At 43.1% G+C, this 22,464-nt stretch overlaps 1 protein-coding gene across 2 annotated transcripts in view; it reads right to left on the bottom strand.

The window, feature by feature from the left end:
- Positions 1 to 8,829: 8,829 nt before the first annotated feature.
- CMTM8 (CKLF like MARVEL transmembrane domain containing 8) overlaps positions 8,830 to 22,464 on the bottom strand; it is a 73,365-nt gene continuing 59,730 nt past the window's right edge. For both annotated transcript variants that reach the window (XM_081073391.1, XM_081073392.1), the window contains exons 3-5: positions 14,933 to 15,106; positions 11,937 to 12,053; positions 8,830 to 10,103 (exon numbers count right to left, since the gene is read on the bottom strand). In XM_081073391.1, the coding sequence (XP_080929517.1) occupies positions 10,020 to 10,103; positions 11,937 to 12,053; positions 14,933 to 15,106 (375 nt within the window). In that variant the 3' untranslated portion in view covers positions 8,830 to 10,019. The remainder of the gene's footprint in view (positions 10,104 to 11,936; positions 12,054 to 14,932; positions 15,107 to 22,464) is intronic.

Raw genomic sequence — 22,464 nt, 5'->3', positions numbered from 1 at the left:
GAACAAACCATCTAAAGTTTGTTCCATCTAAGATGGTTTGTTCCATCTAAGGTTTGTTCCATCTAAGATGGAACAAAGTTGGAAATTCTTGAATTTTCTTGAATTTCTAACTTCTTGGAAAGAATTTCCAAGTTCTTCTCTGTTCATCTACCCTGAAGGGGTACAGGTTCCAAGGCTTCAATTAGAATGTCACTGACCACATTTACACTAATGTGATTATGATGCTGTATCTGGTCAGATGTAATTAAAAAAAAATAATAAAATGAGAGCTGACTCCGTTTAGTGACAACTGTGGTTGTCACTTAGTTGCAAGTGACAGAATCTAAACTCAAGCAAAATTAATTCACTGGCTTATATAACCGTGGTATGCAGATGTGAAACCTATTTCAGACACGGTTGGATCCAGGTGCTCATATCAGGCAGTCAGGACCTCTGTCTCTTGTCTTCACACTCCTCTGTTTTTGCTTTACTGTCAGGCAGGCCCTCTCATGACTTATGGCATCATAGGCTTGTACATTACCCCAGTTAGTAACCTCACCTCTTTATCAAGGCACCTTTTTCCTAACGGTTTGAGCACAATATTAATCTGCTTAAGACGCTGTAACAAAATACCACAGACTGGGTGGTTTAAACAACAGAATTTATTTCTTCGTAGTTCTGGAGGCTAGAAGTCCAAGATAAGGTGCCATCAGGGTTGGTTTCTGGTGAAGCCTCTCTTCCTGGTTTGTAGACAGCCACCTTCTCACTGTGTTCTCACGTGGTCCATCCTCTGTGAGTGGAGAGAGGTATCTGGTGTCCCTCATAAGGATACAAGTCCCATTGGATTAGGGCCCCACCCTTATGATCTCATTTAACCTTGTCTCCCTAAAAGCCCTATCTCCAAATATCATCCCATCAGGGGTTAGGGTTTCAATATGAATTTTGGGGGGGGGTATATAATTCAGTCTATAACAGACCCTCTCATTGGTCCAGATAGGGGTCATCTTTCAACCAATCACTGTATTCAGAGGGGTGGAACACTTTTATTGGACAGGCCAAATTCCACCTGCGTATAGAGCTGGGTGGATTGTTCTCTAGAACCACAGGAACTGAGTCAGGGAGGGGTGATTCCGCAAAGGAAAACCAGGGTGCAGGCAATAGTATGTGTCCCCTGCAAATTCATATGTTGAGGTCCTAACCTCCAATGTGATGTATTTGGAGATCGGGCCATTGGGAGGTAATTAGGGTTAGACAAGGTCATGAGGGTGGGGCCCTCATAATGGCATTAGTGTTCTTATAGGAGACACCAAATATCTGTCTGCCTGGCTCCCTCTTTCTACCATGTCAGGATACAGCAAGAAGGCGGTTATCTACCAGCCAGGAAGAGGCTTCTCTCTAGAAACTTACTTGGCTAGCACCTTGACCGTGATTCAGATGAAGGCTTCCCAACCTTCAGGAGTATGAAAACATAAATTTCTGTCATTGACGATACCCAGGGTATGATATTTTGTTTGCTATGGCAGCCCAACCTAAGACAGGAAGGCAAAAGCAGCAGGTCTCCATGACACTCTTCCAGTACCTGTCTTTTAAATCCTTTTCCAGTGAATTTTTTAAAGTTTATTAAGCTCCGAGAACCAGCCATACTCCCAGACTCTTCTGAGGAACACCAGCCAGGTGTCCCCATCTCATGGCCACATCCAATTGGACCAGTACGGCCTGTGAGCCAGGAGCAGCCCAGCAGAGGGTTGGCTAGTGGCGTTTGGAGTGACCTGAGAGCTTTGCCCAACAGGGGCCCATTAGATCCTCTCTCTTGAGGAGTTTGACAGGGAGGCACTGCGAAGGGTTAGCAGTTGGCACGTAGAGGCCACAGAAGCCAAAGGACACCTGGAGAGAAGGCAGAAGCCATGAGGCTGGATGGGCCAGGAGAGGAAGTGAAGGGTGAGCAGAAGTCTGACTGAGACCCCCCACATGGAGAACAGGGTGTGCTCACTGCTGGGGGCCAACAAGGAACCTGGTTCTTGGTGCTGCACGAGACCCTGAAAACTTGGTCTCTGCTGCTTTGCTGTGTGGCTGTGGGGCAGGGCTCTGGAACCAAACTGCCTGGGTTTGGCTCCTGGTTCTATCACCTGCTTGACATGTGTCCTTGGGCAAGTTACCAGCCCTCTCTGAGCTTCCATTTCCTCATCCGTAAAGAGGAGCAACAATAGAACTGACCCTTAGGGCAATTATGAGACAAGAATGGGATGTTGTTTGTGCCTCAGAGCGTTTGGCACATGTTACCTTTTACAAAGTCATTGTTCCTTATGCCTTAGGTATTCGAAAGAGAAGTCTTCACCATCTGGAGGCTGAGGGACCCCCCAGTGGATAGCGGTTTCCATAACCATAACATCAGAGACCATCTCTAAAGGTGAAATAAAAGACTTTGGATGTGTAACAGAATTTCAGGCAATGTGAGTAACTGAAAGAGCTTCACCCTCTGCTGGATTGTCATTTAGCAGACTGATAATGTCTGATGTTTGTTCCAATATGATTGGCAAAGAGAGAAGGTCCCGTGTTGGCCAATGAGAGCATGGTGACATTTGATGGATCAGGCAGTGAGGCCTGGCCTTAGACAGTTTTCTCACATTTTCTGATTGTTTCCTGTGTTTGCCAGGTCTCCTCAAACAGACTAGGCTCCCTTTAGACAATGTACTTTGTAAATGCTCTCAGTGGTTGTAGCTTGCTGATGAGTTGCTTACCTTTCGGGCTGTACATCTAGAAGGGGTAGGGCAAGGGGAGGGAACCTTAATTTCTTAAGCAGTGGGAGAGGGGTCTGCATAAAAGTCCTGGTTTTATTTGCTTGACCTTTTGAATAAGGAGATGGGACCCTAGCTTTCAGACTGCCCACAAGTGAGGTTGTCTGGACCTCAGTGTTCCTATCTGTGAAATGGACTGATACCACTCATCTTTGAAGTTCACACAGAAAATGTTAAGAAATGTAATAAAGCAACATACAAATGTAAGGAATGTTATTTTTGTGCTAATGTTTTCTACCAGAATCAGTTTTCCTTCTATGACGTTATGGGGAGGAGGGGAGCAGAGGAGAGGGCAAGAGGGAACAGGACAGGAGGCTCTCTTTCTTACTTTATCCATGAAATCTTTCATGAATGCAATAAATGATGGCCAAATATGACTACACTTCCCTTCAAAAGGAGACAAAGCAATGGGTATAGTTCACTGAATTGTTTTCATGCAATTGCTCTGGCCACTTGTCCACCTTTACAAGGGGACTTGAGGATACGAATTTTTTCCACTAAGAGGGAGGCTCTTGGGTTTCTTCACCTGCTGAAACCACTGCCTTCTCTGGTCTTTTATTTAAAAATATTTGTTATTTCCTGATTACGAATCTATTTCCTGTTCATTGCAGGAAAGTAGGGGAAGTTCAGAAAAACAAAGAAAACAAAAATCACCCCATGATTCCCATCACTCTATAATTAGGCTTGCTCTGCCTTTTGTAAAGTCCAAGTTATACGATAAATATTTCCTATTAAAAATTCCTCAGTTTTGATATGTGGTATATAAACCAAAAAGAACAAGACAAACAAATGAGAAACAAAAACTCATAGACACAGACAATAATTTAGTGGTTACCAGAGGGTAAGGGGGTGGGGGGTGGGTGATGAGGGTAAAGGGGATCAAATATATGGTGATGGAAGGAGAACTGACTCTGGGTGGTGAACACACAATGGGATTTATAGACGATGTAATACAGAATTGTACACCTGAAATCTATGTAAATTTACTAACAATTGTCACCCCAATAAATTTAATTAAAAAAAAATTCCTCAGTTTTTAGTGGCAACATTGATTTGTATGTATGTGTGTATACAACTTATTTTTCTCCATTATATATTTTTAGGAAGATAGCATTTGAACAACCGATCATCAATTTAATCACCAGTCTTGCAACCATGGTTCAGCCCAGCTGAGAAGGGGGTTCAAAATAGAAAGTTAAATCATTAATGATGGTGCCAACCCATTCTGATTCTGAATAAACTTGGGAGGGGGTGGGTTGTAATGCATTAATTTCTGAAGGCTCGTTCAATGGATTTAATTAATTTAAGCTTTCTCCTACTGTGAGGGTTTTAGGCTGATCCAGTCGTCTTTTTCCTATTATACATAAGACCAGGATTAACATCTTTGTACGTGAATCTTAGACCTTGAGAGAGGCATCCCCAAAGCCAAGGTCATGCATATTTTTAAGGCTCTTCATATATACTGCCAAATAGGTTTCTGGAAATGTTGTACCCACTTTATCGCCACACTCTATACAGTTTTCACTCCGTTCCTTTCCTCACAGGACAGAGGTTTCCAGTCACCTAGGCAGAGGAACTAGAGACCAGGAGTGTGAGAGGACCTCCATGTCAGCCCACGCTATTCTCATGTCTCACTGTGTAACCTTGGGCACCGTTGTCCTCATTAGATAAATGGGGCTGTGGACACCTGCTTCATCGAAGGCAAAGATGTTTTCAGGATCAACGGACATCATGTGTGAAAGCAGCTTGTTAAGAATAAAATTGTAGGGTGAATGATAGGAAATTGCCATTTTTGTAGGTCAAGGAATCAAGTATTGGCAATTTCATACAGGTCAGCCCAATACTGTATCGTTAAACGGTTGGAGTGGTTAAGGGCCACTGGTCATTGACATGCTCCAGGAACCAATCAGCTAGCTCTGTGTTTTCCCAGACACCTAGCTCACTAACCACCTAGTAACGGTCATGGATTAAGCACTTTTCTGACAACCTATGTTCAAGCACCATCAATGGATCCACAGATTCAGCTTGTTACCTGCAGGTCCCCCCTCCAAAGCCCTCACTCACCCGGACCTGCCTCCCACATCTCCTCCGCAGGCTTGCACTGTGACAGCACTGCTTTCACTGCCAAGCTCAGGCTTGCCCTCTATAGGTTTACCTCAGTTGCTTTGTCTGCTAACTTGCTAATCCTTCAAGGTCTTCTGGGAGTCTCCATTAACGTCCCAGGGTCTTCCCAATGGCAACATGTGCATTGAACACATACTATGTCCCCCGTGCTATGCTGAGCTGCAGAGGGGAGCTGGAGATGAAAACCCACCATTTGAATTCTCTGTAAGATCACAAACCAGATGGAAGACTGATGGAAATAAATGATCTGACAGCGCAGCAGATGGGACAGGGGCTGCAGTGATTCTTTAAAAATATCCCACCTGTTTTCTTTTAAACCCAACTTCATCGAGGTAATTTACATAAAATAAAATATACCAACTTTAAGTCAACAGTTTGTGAATTGTGACAAATGTATACGCACAGGTAACCCCCACCACAATCAAGATGTAGAATATTTCTATCCAATCCCTTTTAGCCAATCGCTTCCGCCTCTAACCTCGGGAAACCACTGATCACCTTCCTGTCACTATACTCATAGAATTGTTTTACCTTTTCTTGAATTTCATATCAATAGAATCCATATATTTTTTTTTGTCTGGCTTGTTTCATTCAGTATAATATTTTGGTGATTCATCCACATTATTGCATGTATCCATAGTTCACTCCTTTTTATTTTCAGTATTCCATTGTACAAATACACCTCAATTTGTTTATTAACCATTTGATAGTCATTTGGGTTGTTTCCAGTTTTGGTCAATTATGAATACAGCTGCTATGCCTAGTCTTGTATAAGTTTTTTTGTGGACATATTTCTCTTGGGTAAACATCTAGGAATGGAATGACTATGTCATATTATAAATCTATGTTTAACTTTATTAAATATGAATTTATTTATGTAAATTGTAACGTTTGATAGTCCCACCAGCAATGTATGAGAATTCCAGATGCTCCAAAACCTGGTCAACACTTGGTATTGCAGTCTTTTCAATTTTAGCGATTCTAGAGGTAGAGGGTGTGACATAGCATCTCACTGTAGTTTTAATTTGAAAAAGGAAAAAAAAAACAAGTACTACCTTTGATTTATTTCTAAGCCCTTTTTCCTGTTAGGAGTTTAGGTCTAATCCACAGTCTTATAGGATCAATGTTCTTTGGCACTTACGTAATGGTCACCCTGCTTCCAGAGAGGGAAACCACTTCTCAAGAGTGACTATTTGTCTTTGAGACATAACAAGATTGAGTTCTCACTCTAAGTTAAAACGGTGGAGGCCAGATTTTCATGTTTCCTCCTTTACACTCAGCTTTCCTATGACAACGACAAAAGTCATGTCATGAAAACTGCTTTTAGAACCCATCCTTCCCACTGTTTCTCTTCCTAGGCTCTTCCCATGCTATCAACCAGCCTTAACCAATAGCCTGGGGAAGGCCTGAGTCACTCTCTCAAGTGGACTCTCAAGTTTTCCCTTTTCTACCCTTCTATTGCTAAGGAGCCCTGGTGCAAAGGTTGACTGACATCTACCTAGGGCCCTATGGTGACTTACTATGAGAAAGTGAATCAGAACCAAGATTTTATGCCTTTGCTGGAAAGCCATTTGCCAGGAAGTCCTGTGTATTGGTTAGGATGTATACTGTTTCAAGGAACAGAAATTAGTTTAAGCAAAGTGGGTATAATTGCTCCTGTCATTGTAAAGTCCAGAGGTGGCCAGCATTCAGGGCTGAAATGATTCAGGGTCTCAATGATGTAGCCACCACGAAGTTTCTTTTCATCTTTCGGCTTTTCCTTCCAGTCACCTTCATCCCACGACTGGCTCCCTCTTGTGGTCACAATATATTTGCCAACAACTGCCTGCGTATTTCCTCAGAACTCCAGAGCAAGCCTCCGGTCACTTACCCATCCCTGAACCAACCAGTGTGGCGGGGGTGGCACTAACGTAGACAGAACCACATGCGCCACTCCTAGAGTCACAGTGGAGTTATTAGGTTAGTGCAAAAGTAATTGAGGTTTTCGCATTTTTTTTTAAGACCTTTCAAACTTCAATTACTTTGGCACCAACCTAATAGCTTCCTTCAAGTAACTGGAGCGCAAGTGGCTGGTGTGGATACTGAATAAAAAACAAGGGTAGTTGAATAACAAGAGGAAGGAGCAGAGATGTGGGGGAGGCAGGGACAAGGTCTGCTACATTCTGGATTTGGTTATTCTGAATATTCTAGAAAAGAAATCTGCCATTGACATGGAAGTTTTCTCAAAACATGCCTTCCTACCTCCTAACAATATGTACTCTAATCTTCCCTGCAGTCCTAAATCCTCAACACCAGAGCAGTCAGCTCCCCTTCCTTCACAGCTGTTCGCTTATCGTTCACATTTGGCAGAACATTTACCAGAGCTTGGGTGTGACAAGTTAACGAATACTTCTTAGGTGGTCACCTTTTAGTATGTGTGCACACCTAGCCTTATATGCCTGGATTATTTTTTCTGTGAAAAACCATATTTTCGACCAAAATAATAATTGTTTCGGGGACAGACACAGGGATTTTAAATGTATTTTCTACCCAGGACTGTATCTTCAGCGAGCATTTTTAATTGTGCTCTACACAGAGATATTTTATGTATTTAAAATCTTTAGTGTGCTAATACCCTTAAGGGATTTTCCTATGAAGGGAATAATTGTAAAAAGTACAAAAATAATTGATATTGAATATTCTTGTCTCTAGCTTCCCTTGTACTTTTGAAATATTGGCCAAATATTTATCTTTTGGGGCTATGAGTTGGAAATAATGAGGGAGAAAGATGAATTGCTTGAAGCATTTCATTGATTTGCCACGAGTGGGTAAATACATCAGATTAAAAAACCTACCCAGTTCCATCACAGAAGAGTTTCAGCATAGTGTGTACTATCCCTGTAGTAATAGTTTTTAAACCTCAGAAACGTGTTCTTCTTGTTATGTTGGCCGTGTTGCATGTGGCTTTGTTTTTGTTCTTTGCTTCTTTCTTAAGAGAAAAATGAACGAAACCCAGTTCAGAACTTCTAGCTTCATCTGAACAATAGAGACTCCTTTTGTTGTCTAAAAACCCACACTTAAAAATTATATGAACAAAGTCTCCCAGTGCTCAAAAGAGGAAATAATAATTTCCTTTCAGTTAAAAATAAATGCTGTTTTGGGGGGGAACTCTCAGGGCAACACAAAGGGTCATGTTCCTGAAAAACCGCAAAGACAAGAGAACAAGTGGCTGCTGCGTAGACACAGACAAGTCACTGTTCTCTTGAAATAGGTACATTTGGTGCTATCAGTTCAAGAAAGACCTATGGTTGTAGTCTATTTGGAAGATATTTCAAAATGGTCTATGGAACTTTTCACCCCAGAAGTTACTTCTTATTAATGCAGCCCTGATTATAGAAATCACGCACATGCATGCGTACACACACACACACACACACACAGAGAGAGAGAGAGAGAGAGAGAGAGAGAGAGAGAGAGAGAGAGAGAGAAACATAAAAGCAGGTTTCTTTCTTTATGACTGTTTCCAGATACAGATCTCTGCAGGTTACATTTTTCTGCCTTTTATGGAGCCTTGATTGCAAATGTAAAGTGCTTCAACCCACGAGTACATGGAAGATGAATATACCTCTGTGAGTATGAGAGGAGTGACGGACAGAGAGACAGAGCACACAAACTGACTAGTTATGTCAGCTTTTCTTGCAAGATGAGCGAGGCAGAGGCTGGCCCGGTGACGACTGGGAATCCAGCTGCCCCAACCATTTGCAGGTCAGTGTTGCTAAAGCTCAACCTTCACGGCCTGCTAAATGTTGGACACAGAGTGGCCTCCTGTGACCCCAACACCCACCCACTCCCACATGTCTGTACCCTACACCACCTCTCATGCTTGGTACCCCTCCCCCCCACCATTACCTCTTTGGACCCACAACCCAAGAACATTCTTGACTGTTTCTTTCAAAGATCTGGGGTGGGTGTTTAATTAGACACTGAAGAAATAACACCTCTCCTACACAGGGGTAAATAGAGCTTGGATAAGGAATTAGAATCAGATAACCAGGAAGACCCACACAAACAAAAAAACAAAACAAAGAAACAACACTTAACCAGAAGAGCAGAGGCCACAGGTCATGTCCTCTGAGTGCCCGGCTGAAACTCTTCACTGTCATCAACTATACCAATGTCTCTGTGGTCTTTTTGTTTTTCAAAGGAAGCTGAAAAATCATGTTGAAAAATCACCCAAGATACACAGCCGCTGCAGCAAGAACCGTCCTGCCTAAAAACACTTCCTCTAAGCCTTGCTGACTGAGGTTCTTCCCACCGTCTGATTATATCTAATAATGATGTTACAAAATATTAGGGCTAGAGATTTGAGAATTTGGGTGGGGTATTTTCCACAAAATATGGTACACATGTCACTGGTCAGCAAGATGATTTCAAGGTACATGCAAGCATTTATCCTTTTAATGGTTATGCACTGATTTTAGTCTGTATTAAAAAAAAAAAAAAAAAAACACCACCAGCACATCAGTCACTGGATGTAAAAGCACCATTTAGGGCGAGCTCATTACTAAGCAGCAAGGCCCGTGTCTCATTAGATGCTCTCTGGGCCAAGTGGTTAGCATGTGCGAATCATGAACGGAGACTTGGGGTAATGCGTCTCTCCTACTGCCCTGGCCCGGTGGCCGTGGACAGGCTTCTTCTGGGAATATTGGACCTGGGCAGCCCTGTGAGAATGAAGACTTCCCCACAGAACCCAGCCTTGGCCTTCAGCCACAGGTCTCCTTTCTCAAATCAGATTCTACATTACCCAGGATTTTGAAACATTTAATCAAAAAAAAGTGGCATTTTAAATGTTAGATTTACAAACTTGACATTCTTAATATTAGCAATTTATCTATTTATACATTATCTAAGAAAATAAAGTCTATGAAGACATCAACCAGATCTTTAAGAGCTCATTATAAGCTACTGCACTTTGCAAATAAGTCTCCAGTTTAATTGTAACAAACCAGTGGGTGCAAAATTTAACTAAGTATATAAAAACATTAGTTAAATACAATTCTCTGTAAATATACATTACACCAACAGCTGTTTTTACAGTGAAATTCTTCCTTTTGTTCCCTTCTTAATTCTCAAAATGGCAAATCACTGGACGGTCCTGGATCTCCAAGCTATGAAACTGAAATATGTGTTTCCAGCGTAGCAGATGGTGACCAGGAAGGCAAAGAACTGGAGAAAACAAAGCGTAATAGAAAGAGTGTTCAGGACACATTCTAATTAGCAAAAGTTATCATTTCCCCTCCATTGAATCATGGCACTCACAGCGTCCCATGACTCCAGGCTTTCTCATCTAAAACTGCTTTACTGGTTCAATTACCTTCCTCCTGAAATGATTTCTGGCTGTGCTGTTTTTGGAATATATCTGGAAAACCTGTAGTTTTGCTCAAATAACCCCAGGATGCTCGCTTTGGGGTGAATATGATGGTGTTCATCTGAGAAAAGCACATGTATTTCTAATTTAGTATAGTAGTCGTCCCTCCTTAACTGCAGGGGATACATTCCAAGGTCCCCAGGGGATGCCTGAACCCGTGGATAGTATGAACCCCATACATATATATCTATATACATATAGATATATATGTATGGGGTTCGTAATATATATACATATATACTATGTTTTTCCTACATATACATACCTATGATAAAGTTTAATTTATAAATTAGACACAGAAAAAGCTTAACAATAATAATAATAAAATAGAACAATTATAACAATATATGGTAATGAAAGTTCTGTGAATGCAGGCCCCCTCTCTCTGATAAGCTATCTGATAACCAAGAAGGGTACCAAGTGACTAATGGGTAGGAGCCTATAGAGCGTGGAGATGCGGGACAATGAGGTGATAAGAGTCCTGGGCAGGACGGAGTGGGACGGTGCAAGATTTCATCACGATACTCAGAGGGGTGTGCCATTTAAAACTTATGAATTGTTTATTTCTGGAATTTTCCATTTAATATTTTTGGACATGGGTTGACCGCAGGTAACTGCAACTGCAGAAAGCAAAACCATGGGTAATGGGGGAACTACTGGATAGGCAATTTTAGACCAGGGCTGAACCTCAGATGGCCACAGGATCGGTTAACAGAGATGAGATGAGTGGGCAGGAGGAAGTGATGAGCCCATCTGGGGTGTGTGGTGTGAATGGTACGTGGGAGAATGTAGGCCCCTTTTATGGGGCAACCACCGCCCAGTTCCAGCTATTCTTGCTATGTGTTTTGAGCCCAGAGCTGCCAAAGCTTGTGAGTTTTAATCTCGTGTGCACCCACGCACGCTACCTTTACATAGAGATTTCTGAAATATGAGTAAAAAATATAGCAAAAACCCATGTGTCATCAGTCAGCTTTAACATTATCATTTTGACATTCCTGTCTGTCTCCCACCCCCCCCCACACACTTCCTTTGCAGATGGAATATTTTAAGGCCAATATCAGAGAAACTTTTAAAATGAGTCTTTTTTAATTAAAAAAACAATACATGCTTATGGTTTAAAAATGCAAACACTAGAGAAGCACATAAATTAAAAAGTAGAATCCTCTCATTCCACACTCATTCTTCAGTCATAGTCCTGGAAGGAACTTCTGTTGGTGTATATATTTTCTAAGCATTCTCAATGCAAAAACAAACATTTCTACTTAAAACAGCAAAACCAAAGAGAATCATAGTGTGCTCATTTTCTGCAACTCTCTCCCCACTCAAACTGTGGGAGGCAATTATTCTTAGAATGCCTCAGATATTTTCCTCTCTCAAATACTGCTTTGGTTCCAGCCATCTGGCTTTCACTCAAGCAGAGTCCTTCAGCCTCCTCACTTCAGGTCACCAGGAGGCCTCTCCATTTAGGACGCTTTCAAAGCAGAAGCTAATTGCCAACGTGTCACTACTACCGGTGATGCTATTTCCTGCAGAGACTCCGTCCTCCTCCTGATCCCCGGAGGGCCTCAGGGAGGGAGGAGATCGTGTGTGTGTGTGTGTGTGTGTGTGGTGTGTGTGTAAGGCTCACTCACCGAAGAGGCAGCCCAGCTGTTGAAGTTGTGGCCATCTCTCTCTGGGGAGACGGACGATGCATCCACAATGGCTGCCGAGAGGTATAAGACGAAGGCACTGCCATTAAAGCACAGACCCTGGGGGAGACAGAGAGGTGGCATGTTCAGGGAGCGCAGGAAGGTCTGGGCCCCTCCAAACTTCAGAAGTAGCCAGAACTGCACCCCCGGTATGGTAAGGAGCCCATCTGGACACTTGGAAGACAGGGGACGAGGGCTGTGAGAAGGCAGCTCATCAGTGTCTTGGGGAGGGGAGGGTTTTACACCAGCTCATACTCAGACACCCAGACACCTCTCTTTTTCTCCCCAAGTCACCCAGGCTGCACACTGCCCCATTCGTCCCCTTCTCTCCCTCATTTTGCTCTTGATCCTTGTTTCATCCAGATTTCAGCCATGGTGACATATTGGCTAAGGACAGAAGACTGCAGAAGGGGCCACCAGTGAGACCTGCCTGCCTTAGCCCATGCAGCAGACGCAGCCCTTTAGCAGCCGACCCTGAAGTAGAGCTGAGAGCTTCTCCCAAAGCTGCCCAACCGATTTTCTAATCCTTCGCTCTAGGCGGGGGCGGGGGGGGGGAGGCATTTAAGTGAGATCCCCAAGCCCCTGCAAGTTCTTAAAAATCAAAGGATCTTATATGTATTAATAGAGCCCTTTGAGAACTAATCTCATCCCTGGCCTCACCTTATTTTTTCCTATTCTTAGAGAAAGGAGATATGTACATTCAAGTGGGTATCTGTTTTTCAGTATTATTTAAACTCTAGGAAACCATACTTGATGTGCAAAGCTTAGTCCTAGCTGAGCAAGGGTGAGGGGTGGGGTGGGGCAGAATCAATGCTTCATACAGGTAGGAAGAACGGTGACTCTCAAAGAGCAGCCTCTATGGTGTGACATCTATCCCTCAGTAATTCAGAGACACAGGCATAGGTAGAGGCAGTATCTTTTTCTTCTCAGGGAAAGAAAGGCACATAGAATTTTCCAGGTTCAAGCTCCAGCATTCTGAGATGGCTTGTGTATCCCTGTTACCACCTCTACACTTTGCTCATATTGTTCCTGAGTTATGGCAATTCGCTTTTAAGAGAGGGCTCAGTCCCAGGGTTCAGACCACACGTGATGCTCATTTGCCATTAGAAACGTGTCCCCGGAAAGCCTTGGTTTTTCTGGATGACTCAGTATGCTTGTTGCTTGCGGGGTTTGTGTTTGTTTTTGTTTTTGGGTCCAGAAACACATTGGTGCATATTTTAAAAATTTATGTTTGTTTGTTTTTAATTGCACATTACCTCTAGAGTTTGGCACATTTGCTATTTGCCAAGTAAAGGATTCTTCACCTTTTTTTTTTTTTTTTAAATGCTGGAACAGTTCAATGGAGTTATACCTCTGAGGAGTGGAAGACCTTAGTTTTCATTTTGTATCCTTTTACAGGTGGGGGTTAAATTTATTTTTCATTAGTAAATTAGCCATGTATTTTACTTTTGAAACATTAAAATGCTTTAAAAAAACACACCAAAAACTCATGCATGTTCATGGCAGCTAAACAAAATCCAGTTCAAACAGAACACTCTGGAGTACAAAGTCAGTATGTCCTTTTCCATCTTAACCCCGTCCTCTGGGGCATAGGCAAACACTCACTTTTACACAAGTGGAGCCATGTAGTTATGAGTGGGGTTTTTCCCCACTTCGAAAGATACTAAGGGCATCTCATGTCAGTGCAAACAGACCGACCTTGCTTTTGTCCTTAGTGTTTCCAGGATTATAAATACCACTGTAATGAACATCTTTGAACATGTGTTTTGGGGCACCAGGCATATTGTTTCCCTTACAAGGGATAAGATGAATGAGAGACGTTCAAAGAGAGCCCAACCTGGGCAGAATGCCCCGGCACAAGTCCTGGGTCTTGCTCACATAGCTATGCGGGTGAAGGGGCCAGAGAGGAAATGGGGAGAAGACTTGCTGAATACATGATTTGTGAACTCCCTGAATAATGGCCCTGTCCTTTATTAAGTGTGGCCAGATCCATGTTTCTAAGGAAACGAGAAACTCCTATTTCCCCTGGAAAGGGGGCAAAGGGTGGTAGAGAGGTAAGTAGGAGGTAGAGGCATTCTCTCCCCATATACCACCCCACTGGGGGCCCTGAGGGTTTATCTCATCTAGTTGGTTGAAGGTCTGAACAGAATAAAAAGGCAGACGCTCCTGGGAGCCAGAGGAAACAGCTCCTGCCTGCCTGCTTTGAGCTGCGACATCAATCTTTTTTCCTGCCTTTGAACTTGAAGGAAATATTGGGTCTTCTTGGGTCTTGAGCCTTCCAGCTTTTGGACTAGAATTTACTTATATGATCAGCTCTCCTGGTGTTCAGGCCTTTGGACTCAGACTGGAGCTACACACCATTTGCTCTCCTAGGTCTCCAGCTTGCTGGCTGTGGCTTGTCAGCTTCCAGAGTCACACGACCCAATTCCTTATAAGAAATCTTTTTATATTTGTCCTATATTGCTTTTTCTTCTCTAGCAAATCCTGACTAATACAGAATGTGGTACCAAGAATGGGGTAGACATACTTTGGAACCAGGAGTGGAGTGCTGCTGTAATCAATACTGAAAACGATGGAATGGCTTTGGGATCAGATAAAGAGTAGAGGTATATGATACAAATATGGACATTAATGGCAATTCTGGGGAGGGTTCAGACGGAAATGAGGAATATATTATTGGAAACTGGAGAAAAGGTGATCCTTGTTATAAACCGGCAAAGAGCTTGGTCAAGCTGTGTTCTAGTGTTCTGTGGCAGGTAGAACTTGCAAGCTGTCACACCGGGTATTTAGCAGAGGAGATTTTAAAGCAAAGTGTTGAAAAGCGGCTTGGTTCCCTCCTCTTGACTGCTTATCGTAAAATGCAAAACTGACCAGAGAAGGACTAAATTCCATCCTACCTCGTGGGCAATGGATAAGAATAATGCCCCTGGCTTTCTTACCACTGTTGTCCAGGGGACCTGGGGAATCTTGGTGTAGGTCATTGTTATGTAGACGATGAGGAAGAAGACGGTGAGCGTCCAGTAAAATACAGCTACAAACATGACCCAGCCAAAGGCAGGGACCCGGAAATACTCAGTCCCAGCAATAAGCGTCCACACCAGCAGTCCCAGAACCTGCAAAGTGAGAGAGGCAGTGGAAAAGGCGGGAGAAAGGAGAAAGGAAAGAAAAAGAAGGAAGTGAGGACAGGAAAAGAAACATCATTAAGAGAGTGTCGATCACAACTTTCATCCATCTATACACATATACATAACTTACAAATATAACAGGGGCTGCAAACTCACATTCCTACACACACCCGGAAGGTAAAATAAATGAACATAGTAGGCTGGGCAGAGACCAGGGCTAACAAGAAAAGCTATGTCTGGTTTTAAGTGGCAGTCTCTACTCAGCTCCAGTCCACTGGGGGCTGGTTTTGCTTTTTTTTCCCAGGAGAACACAGAAACTCAAGCTTCTACAATGATAATCTTGATTTTCTAAATATTAGCACTACCCAGAGTTTTGAAATATCACGAGAGGCCAAACAACACACGTCTGTGGCTAGAATTTGCTCACAGGCTGATACTTGTCAAGGGAACAAGACTGCAGGGCCCCTGGAAGTGGCCCCTGGACTGATCTGCTCTCAGGAGATGAACCTCTGAGGACTCCCCACCTGCCAGGGCTGCCCTCGTCACCGGTGGCCGATACACCTGTGGCCTGAGACAGCTTTCAGAAAGGAGGATGAGCAAGGGCCGAGGCCGACGGCACTCAGCATTTTAACACCTCATAAGCTGCACATTTATCCATCAACAGCCATCAACTCTCCGTCACTGCTGACGAGCAAGACCAAAGCCAAAGCCAAATCAATGTCACCGCTGACTAAAGGAAGACTTCATCAAGGGAAAAGAAACTGATGTAAACCATAGGCATGATTAGTCCTGAAGAAAGGAAAGCCAGAGCAAGGTATGCACCTCACATTCCAGACCTTTCAAGGATAAGATGGACTTTATTCCTAAGCCAGGAAAAAGTCAGCATCTAAACCATATGCCCAGGAGACAGTATCCGGTGTCTGGGACAGGCTCGGGCTGCCAGTTCCGGCTTGCTGTGGACGCAAGGCAAATTATTTCTTTTCTGTTTTAGCTTTCTTCACAGTATATGGAACAAAATACTAGAGTAGTTTACATCACAAAGCTAGGAAGGTAGCTCTCACTCATTTGTTTAGCAACTGAGAGTATCTAAAATACGCCAGGCTTCCTGCTACCCAGGCCCTGAGAACAGAGAGGAGCACAAGTTGAACAGACTCTGCTTGTACACAACTTAAAATCTGGAGGGGGGGACATATTTGAATAAATTCAATAATGAAAAAATGCTATAAAGGAAAATAAAGGATGTGGTCAGGATCTATAACAGGGAGACATAACCTTGGTGGCAAGCATGGGAAGAGTCAGGGAAAGGCACGCTGAAGCATGACCCGAAGATGGAATAAGAGCTAGCGAGACCGGCGGGAAGACAACATTCGAGACCAAGGCCTGGAGGGAGGAAGAGCTTTCTGCCTTTTAGACCCCCTACGAAGGTGTAGTAAGTTAGGACACGAATGCAAAATGTTAGAGGGGTTGGGGAGGGTCAGAATGTGGGCCCAGGACGCCGCAGGATTCTGTATTTTATCCTAAGGGCGGTGGGAAGGTTTTGAGCAAGATGAAGATAAGGTCGGGTGAGTTCTTGTAAGACCACACTAGCTTCACGGCAAGAATGGACATGTGGAGAAATGGACACGCGGAGGGGACAGGTTCAGAGACTGTGGGGATCATACAAGAGGGAGAAGATGATGCAGAATTGCCTCTCTGTATCCACAGTTCTGCCTCTGGGGATTCAACTAACCATAGATCAAACACATGTGAAAAGAAAATGTTACATTGTTGCTGATGTGCGTACAATGTAGTTAGGTCCTTGATGGTTGTATCTGTACTGAACGCCTACAGACTGTTTTCCTTGTGATTATTCCCTAAACAATACAGTATAAGTATTTACATATCATTTACATTGTATTAGATATCATGAGTCATATAGAGATGATTTAAAGTCTATAAGAGGATGTGCGTAAGTTATATACACACACTATGCCATGTTATATAAGGGACTTGAGCCCCCACAGATTTGGGTACCTGCGGAGGGTCCTGGTAGCAATCTCCCCCAGATACCAAGGGACGATTGTATTCAAGACCAATATAGTAGCAGTGAATACTGGGGAAGTGAGTGAATTCAAGACAAATTGCAGAAACAGTCAGCACTTTAATAGATTAAACTGGATAAAGTAGAATGACTCCCAGATCTCTAGAAATATTTACAAAGTGGATTAGCAGGTCATTTCCTCAATGGGAACAATGAAACGGGAAAGGATTTAAGGGGCTGATCTGAACAACAGTTCATGAGCTCAGTTTTCAACCTACCCAGTCTGAGGTAGCCAGAACCTCCAAAGGGGGATTAGAAGTGGACGCCGCCAGGAGAAGCGTTCAAGCCCCTCCTTAAGAAGACCTTCACCCTGACTGGGAAGATCATTAAGCCCTCAGACAGCTTTCCAAGAGATTTTTTTTTTTTTAAAGATTTTATTGGGGAAGGGGAACAGGACTTTATTGGGGAACCGTGTGTACTTCCAGGACTTTTCCAAGTCAAGTCATTGTCCTTTCAGTCTTAGTTGTGGAGGGCACAGCTCAGCTCCAAGTCCGGTTGTCGTTTTCAGTCTTTAGTTGCAGGGGCACAGCCCACCATCCCTTGTGGGAGTTGAACTGGCAACCTTGTGGTTGAGAGGACGTGTCCACCCAACTGAGCCATCGGGAGCTCAGCGGCAGCTCATTAACTTCACTCTAGTCACGGAGTGCGCAGCTCGCTGGCCCATGTGGGAATCGAACCGGCATCTCCGTTGCCCAGAGGTCGCGCTCTAACCAACTGAGCCACCCATCTGCCCCTCCAAGGGACATTTTTAAACTGCTCACTGGGAGAAGCCCACCTCTCTGTCACAGTTTGGATGACTGTACTGGAGAGCAGGGGGCAGACTCTAAATGTTGCTGTTTCCCTTCTTTAGAATTGAAAGTTGACGTTCTTGTATCTGCTCACGTACGTGAATTCCAAAGAAATGCTTAATGGAGATGTGTTTTTGTGCTTACATCTGCGGCAACAGAGTTCATTGAACGTGAAGATACACAAAATGAACAGAATTCCAGAAAGTGCCAAGCCTCACAGGCGTGGGGCTTGGGGGCCCGAATTCACTGTAACTGACAGGTAATCTCTATGGTTTACTCTACAGGTAACCTGACAAGTATATTTAACCTTCCACTGGATCCGTAAAACATAATCTGACATGGTAGGGTCTGAAAAAACATCACAGGCTTCTTGATTGAACCTGAAAGGGTCATCGTGGCCCTTTGTCAATGATCCACACAGGAAACATAACCACTCACGAAGAGGCAGTACAGTGGGGTTAGGGTGACTCTCCAGGGGTGTGCGATGGTTTAAGAGTTTCCAGCACAAGCTGGTGTCCAGCTAAACAGGCTCAGCTAAAAGCTCTCGGCTCCAAAGGTGGAAACGTTTTTCATTATTAAGGTAAATGGGGTCCGCTGCATAGAGATGCTTTGTGTAAGCATCTGATGTGCCAGCAGCGGCCCATCTATCACACACTGGGACAATACTGTTAACTGAGCCATCTCTCAAAGAGCAGGAACACACGACCCATGACCTCACCAGCAAACACGGTAAAAACAAACAAAATGCCCGTCAAGAAAAGAAGTGTTCTACCCAAGTGAATTTCCTAGGTAACTGAAATATGTCATCTAGAAACAAACCCTTTGTCTCTCACTGTAACCGATACCGATGAAAATCACTCCTCAAAAATGTTATTCATCTCCTGGTGTGTGTGTGTGTGTGTGTGTGTGTGTGTGTGTGTGTGTGTGTGTGTGTGTGTGTGTAAGACAAATGCTACATCTTTATTTGCTCAGACTACAAAAATACTGTTTAGTTTTTCACTGATAAGCACTTTCTTACACTAAAACCTTTTCTGAATGGGAAGGCTAAGACTTAAAAAAAAAAAAGAAAATGATAGACGCAGGTAAAAAGAAACACGGACGTACACCATGCATATATAAAGTAAGCAAATAAATGACAGTCCCCATCCTCCAGTTGTAAGTTCTCGAGAGAAACCAGTATAAAAATTTTGTTTCTACCCTTCTTAACTTCTTTCCCTTGCACTGGTAACCACCACTCTTACATCCTTCTCTTTCTCTTTTAAAAATATGGATCCGTCTGCCCATAACTTGCTTCTTTTAGTCAGCAACACCATGGAGGACTTCTGTCCACACCATGGATCTGTGCCAATGTTAACAGTTGTCCAGTTTTCCATGATTCATGTTACTGGTTCCCTATTGAGAGAAATTTCAGTTGTCTCCTTTATGTTTGTACAAAAATGCCCAGGGAACACTCTTATAATATATATCCCTGCATACCTGAAATTCAGGATACATTCGTGAAATGTCCAGGATGTTTTAAACTTTAGAGATTCTGCCCAATTACTCTTCAAAAACCTTGTACTAATATTTCCTCTCATCAGTGTAATCGTGCTCTTCCCTTCCACCCTCACTCAATTCCCGTGTTTTAAATGATTAAAAACCTGATTTTAAAAAAGAGATCTCATGTCTTGCCTTTCACTGCTTTATTGAAATACAGCATGGAAAAAAAGGGCACAAATCCTAGCAGCTCGATGAATTTTCCCACGTGGAACACACCTGTGTAACCAGCAGCCGCAGCAAAAAAAAAAAACAACAAAAAACAAAACCCCAAAACAGGACGTGAGCAGCACCTGGAAGCTCTATCCCTCCTTCTGGCTACTCTTTCCCTCCTCCAGGGGTAACAGCTCCCCTGAGTTCTCTCACCCTAGATTAGTGTTATGTGATTTTGAACTTCACATAAATGGAACCTATTGTATGTACTCTTCTGTTTGGTTTCTTTCACTCAAATCTGTGAGATTCATCCATGACATTGAAGTCGTTCATTCATTCTCCTAGCGACACAGCAATGGTTCTCACACAGGAGTCAGCATCAGAACCACCTGAAGGGCTTGTGAAAACCACTGATGGATGGGCCTCAGCCCCTGAGTTTGTGATTCAGAAGGTCTGAGAATGTGCGATTCTCACAAGTTCCCAGGTGATGCTGACCCTGCTGGTCCAGGGGCCGCCCTTTGAGAACTAGTTACCAGTACGTAGTCTTCTTGTTTTAGTCCGCACCTGCCTATCAGTGGTGAGGAGGGCAGAGCACCTTTTCAGATGCTCATTAGCCACTGCTAGTTTTTTCCTGATTTACTGATAAGTTTAAAAAAATCATTTTCTTAGTGATTTGTAGAAATCCTTCCATTAGAGGAATGGTAACTAACTACATATATGGCAATATTTTCCCCATCCAACTTTGCTTTTTAACTTCATAGTCTTTCATTCTATGGAAGTTGAAATTTTTTACATAGTTAATGGATTGTTCTTAATGGCGTAAGCCTTCTCCCATTGCAGTCTGCTTACAAAGATCTTCCCCACCACAAGATTAGAAAAATATTCTCCTACTTGTTTTTTTTATAATCTTGTACATATGTGTAGATCTTCAATCCAACCTGAAAATTGAGTTCTACTTGTGGGATGAGAAAAGGTTAAATTTTATTTTATTTTTTCTAGAACATGGTCAATTGATCCATTATCACTTATTGGTGACTTCTCAGATATTGGGTCAGTTCCTAGAATCTTTATTCTATTCCACATGTCTGCGTCGACTGCCGTGCCAGGGCCAACTGCTATAGCTTCAGCACGTATTTCAGGCTTCTGGGTAAAGACGTCAAATTGAACACATGGATCTAATTTTATTCCTTCCCGAAAGCCTTCTAAAAGTATCATGAGAATGGGGTGAATAGGAAAGGAGACAAAAGTGATTCATTTTGTTTTTGGAAGTTTGGAATACAAATGGATGAGGGACCACCGACTTAGCCACCGTGAGAAAGCTGAATTCTAACTAAGCTGGTTGACAGAGAAAGTGAAGAAGCAAACCAAGCTCACTGCAAAGTCTGAAAAGACCCAGGTACTTCTGGGGATTGGAGTGAAGTGGGGTGGCGGGGAGTCTAAAATCAGGAGGCTTTGTTGAAAGCTACGTCCTTACCTTCTGCTGATTCTCCCACCTCTGTCATTAGTAAGAAAGTGTATTCTCTAGATCAGGATTCTTCAGCCCCAGCCCCGCTGACATTTGGGCCAATGACTCTTTGCTGTCCTGTGCACTGTACAATGTTTAGCAGTATCCCTGGCCTCTGCCTACTAGACGCCAGCAGCAAGCCTCCCTGTCTCCCTCTTAATGACAATCAAAAATGTCTCCAGAAATTGCCAAGTGTCTCCTGGGAGGCAAAATCACCTCCAACTCTAAAGAAGGTAAAACAAAATAGAAGGTCTCGGATTGAGGGACACAGACGCAGATTTGAGTATCACACTAAAAACAAGAGGCTTCAATGACTATTCAATATGAAGACTTCCCACCCTTCCAATCCCGAACCTTTCCCCTCTGCTGGGTTCTTAGAATACTGGCAGCCAGGCCTCCACTAGCACAAGAGAAAAGAAGTACAGATACTCACCTGGGGGATTCAAAGTTGATATTAAAAACTCAATAGAACACTTGAAACCTATGTAACTTTACTAACCATTGTCACCTCAATACACTTTAATTAAAAAAAAAACCTCAATGGAAGTGTTACATCATAAAATTGAGAAAACCTTCTAGAAAAGACAGCAAAAGACAAAAAGATGAAAAAACAGGGGAGATAAGGTAAGAAAGTTAGAGGACAGGCTCAGGAGGTCACACACCTGATGAATAAATTTCAGGAATAGAGACTGGTGTTTCTCTCTCTCCCCACAAACACACAACATACACCGAGGAGAAAGGAAGAAGAAAGAAGGCAGCTGTCTGCAATCCAAGGAAAAAAGGCCTCTCCACACACCAACCCTTCCAGTCTCCAGAACGGGGAGAAATAAATTCCTGTTGTTTAAGTCACCCAGTCTCGAGTATCTTGTTATGGCAGCCCAAGCTAAGACAGATGAGATGGTAACAGGAAGTTACTAGTCAGCATCTAAAATTGAATCAGAAGATGGCAGCGCACACGTTATTTAGAACTGTGAGTAGTCATATAAGTAAAGCCAGAGTTGTCTCAAGTGGCTGTCTCTGGGGACGGAGACCTCTGCAGTATGGAGGTATGGGGGTGAGCACTGCTGTTTGCTATAGGCCTTTTCATTCTACTTTTGGCCCCACTACTGATCTCAGTTGATATCCTAGAATTTTCTGGCTAAGAGACCTGCAATAATGGTAGTTGTGCTGCTTTCCAATATTTATACCATTTGTTTCTCTTCTTATATAATAGTATTGCATGAACTAGAATCTCCACACCATCTTCCAGAACACAAGTGACAGGGGACATCCTTATTTTATTCTC

Source organism: Rhinolophus hipposideros (genome assembly GCF_964194185.1).
Source record: "Rhinolophus hipposideros genome assembly, chromosome: 14".
Lineage (NCBI taxonomy): Eukaryota > Metazoa > Chordata > Mammalia > Chiroptera > Rhinolophidae > Rhinolophus > Rhinolophus hipposideros.
This window is presented reverse-complemented; position numbering and strand designations above follow the sequence as displayed.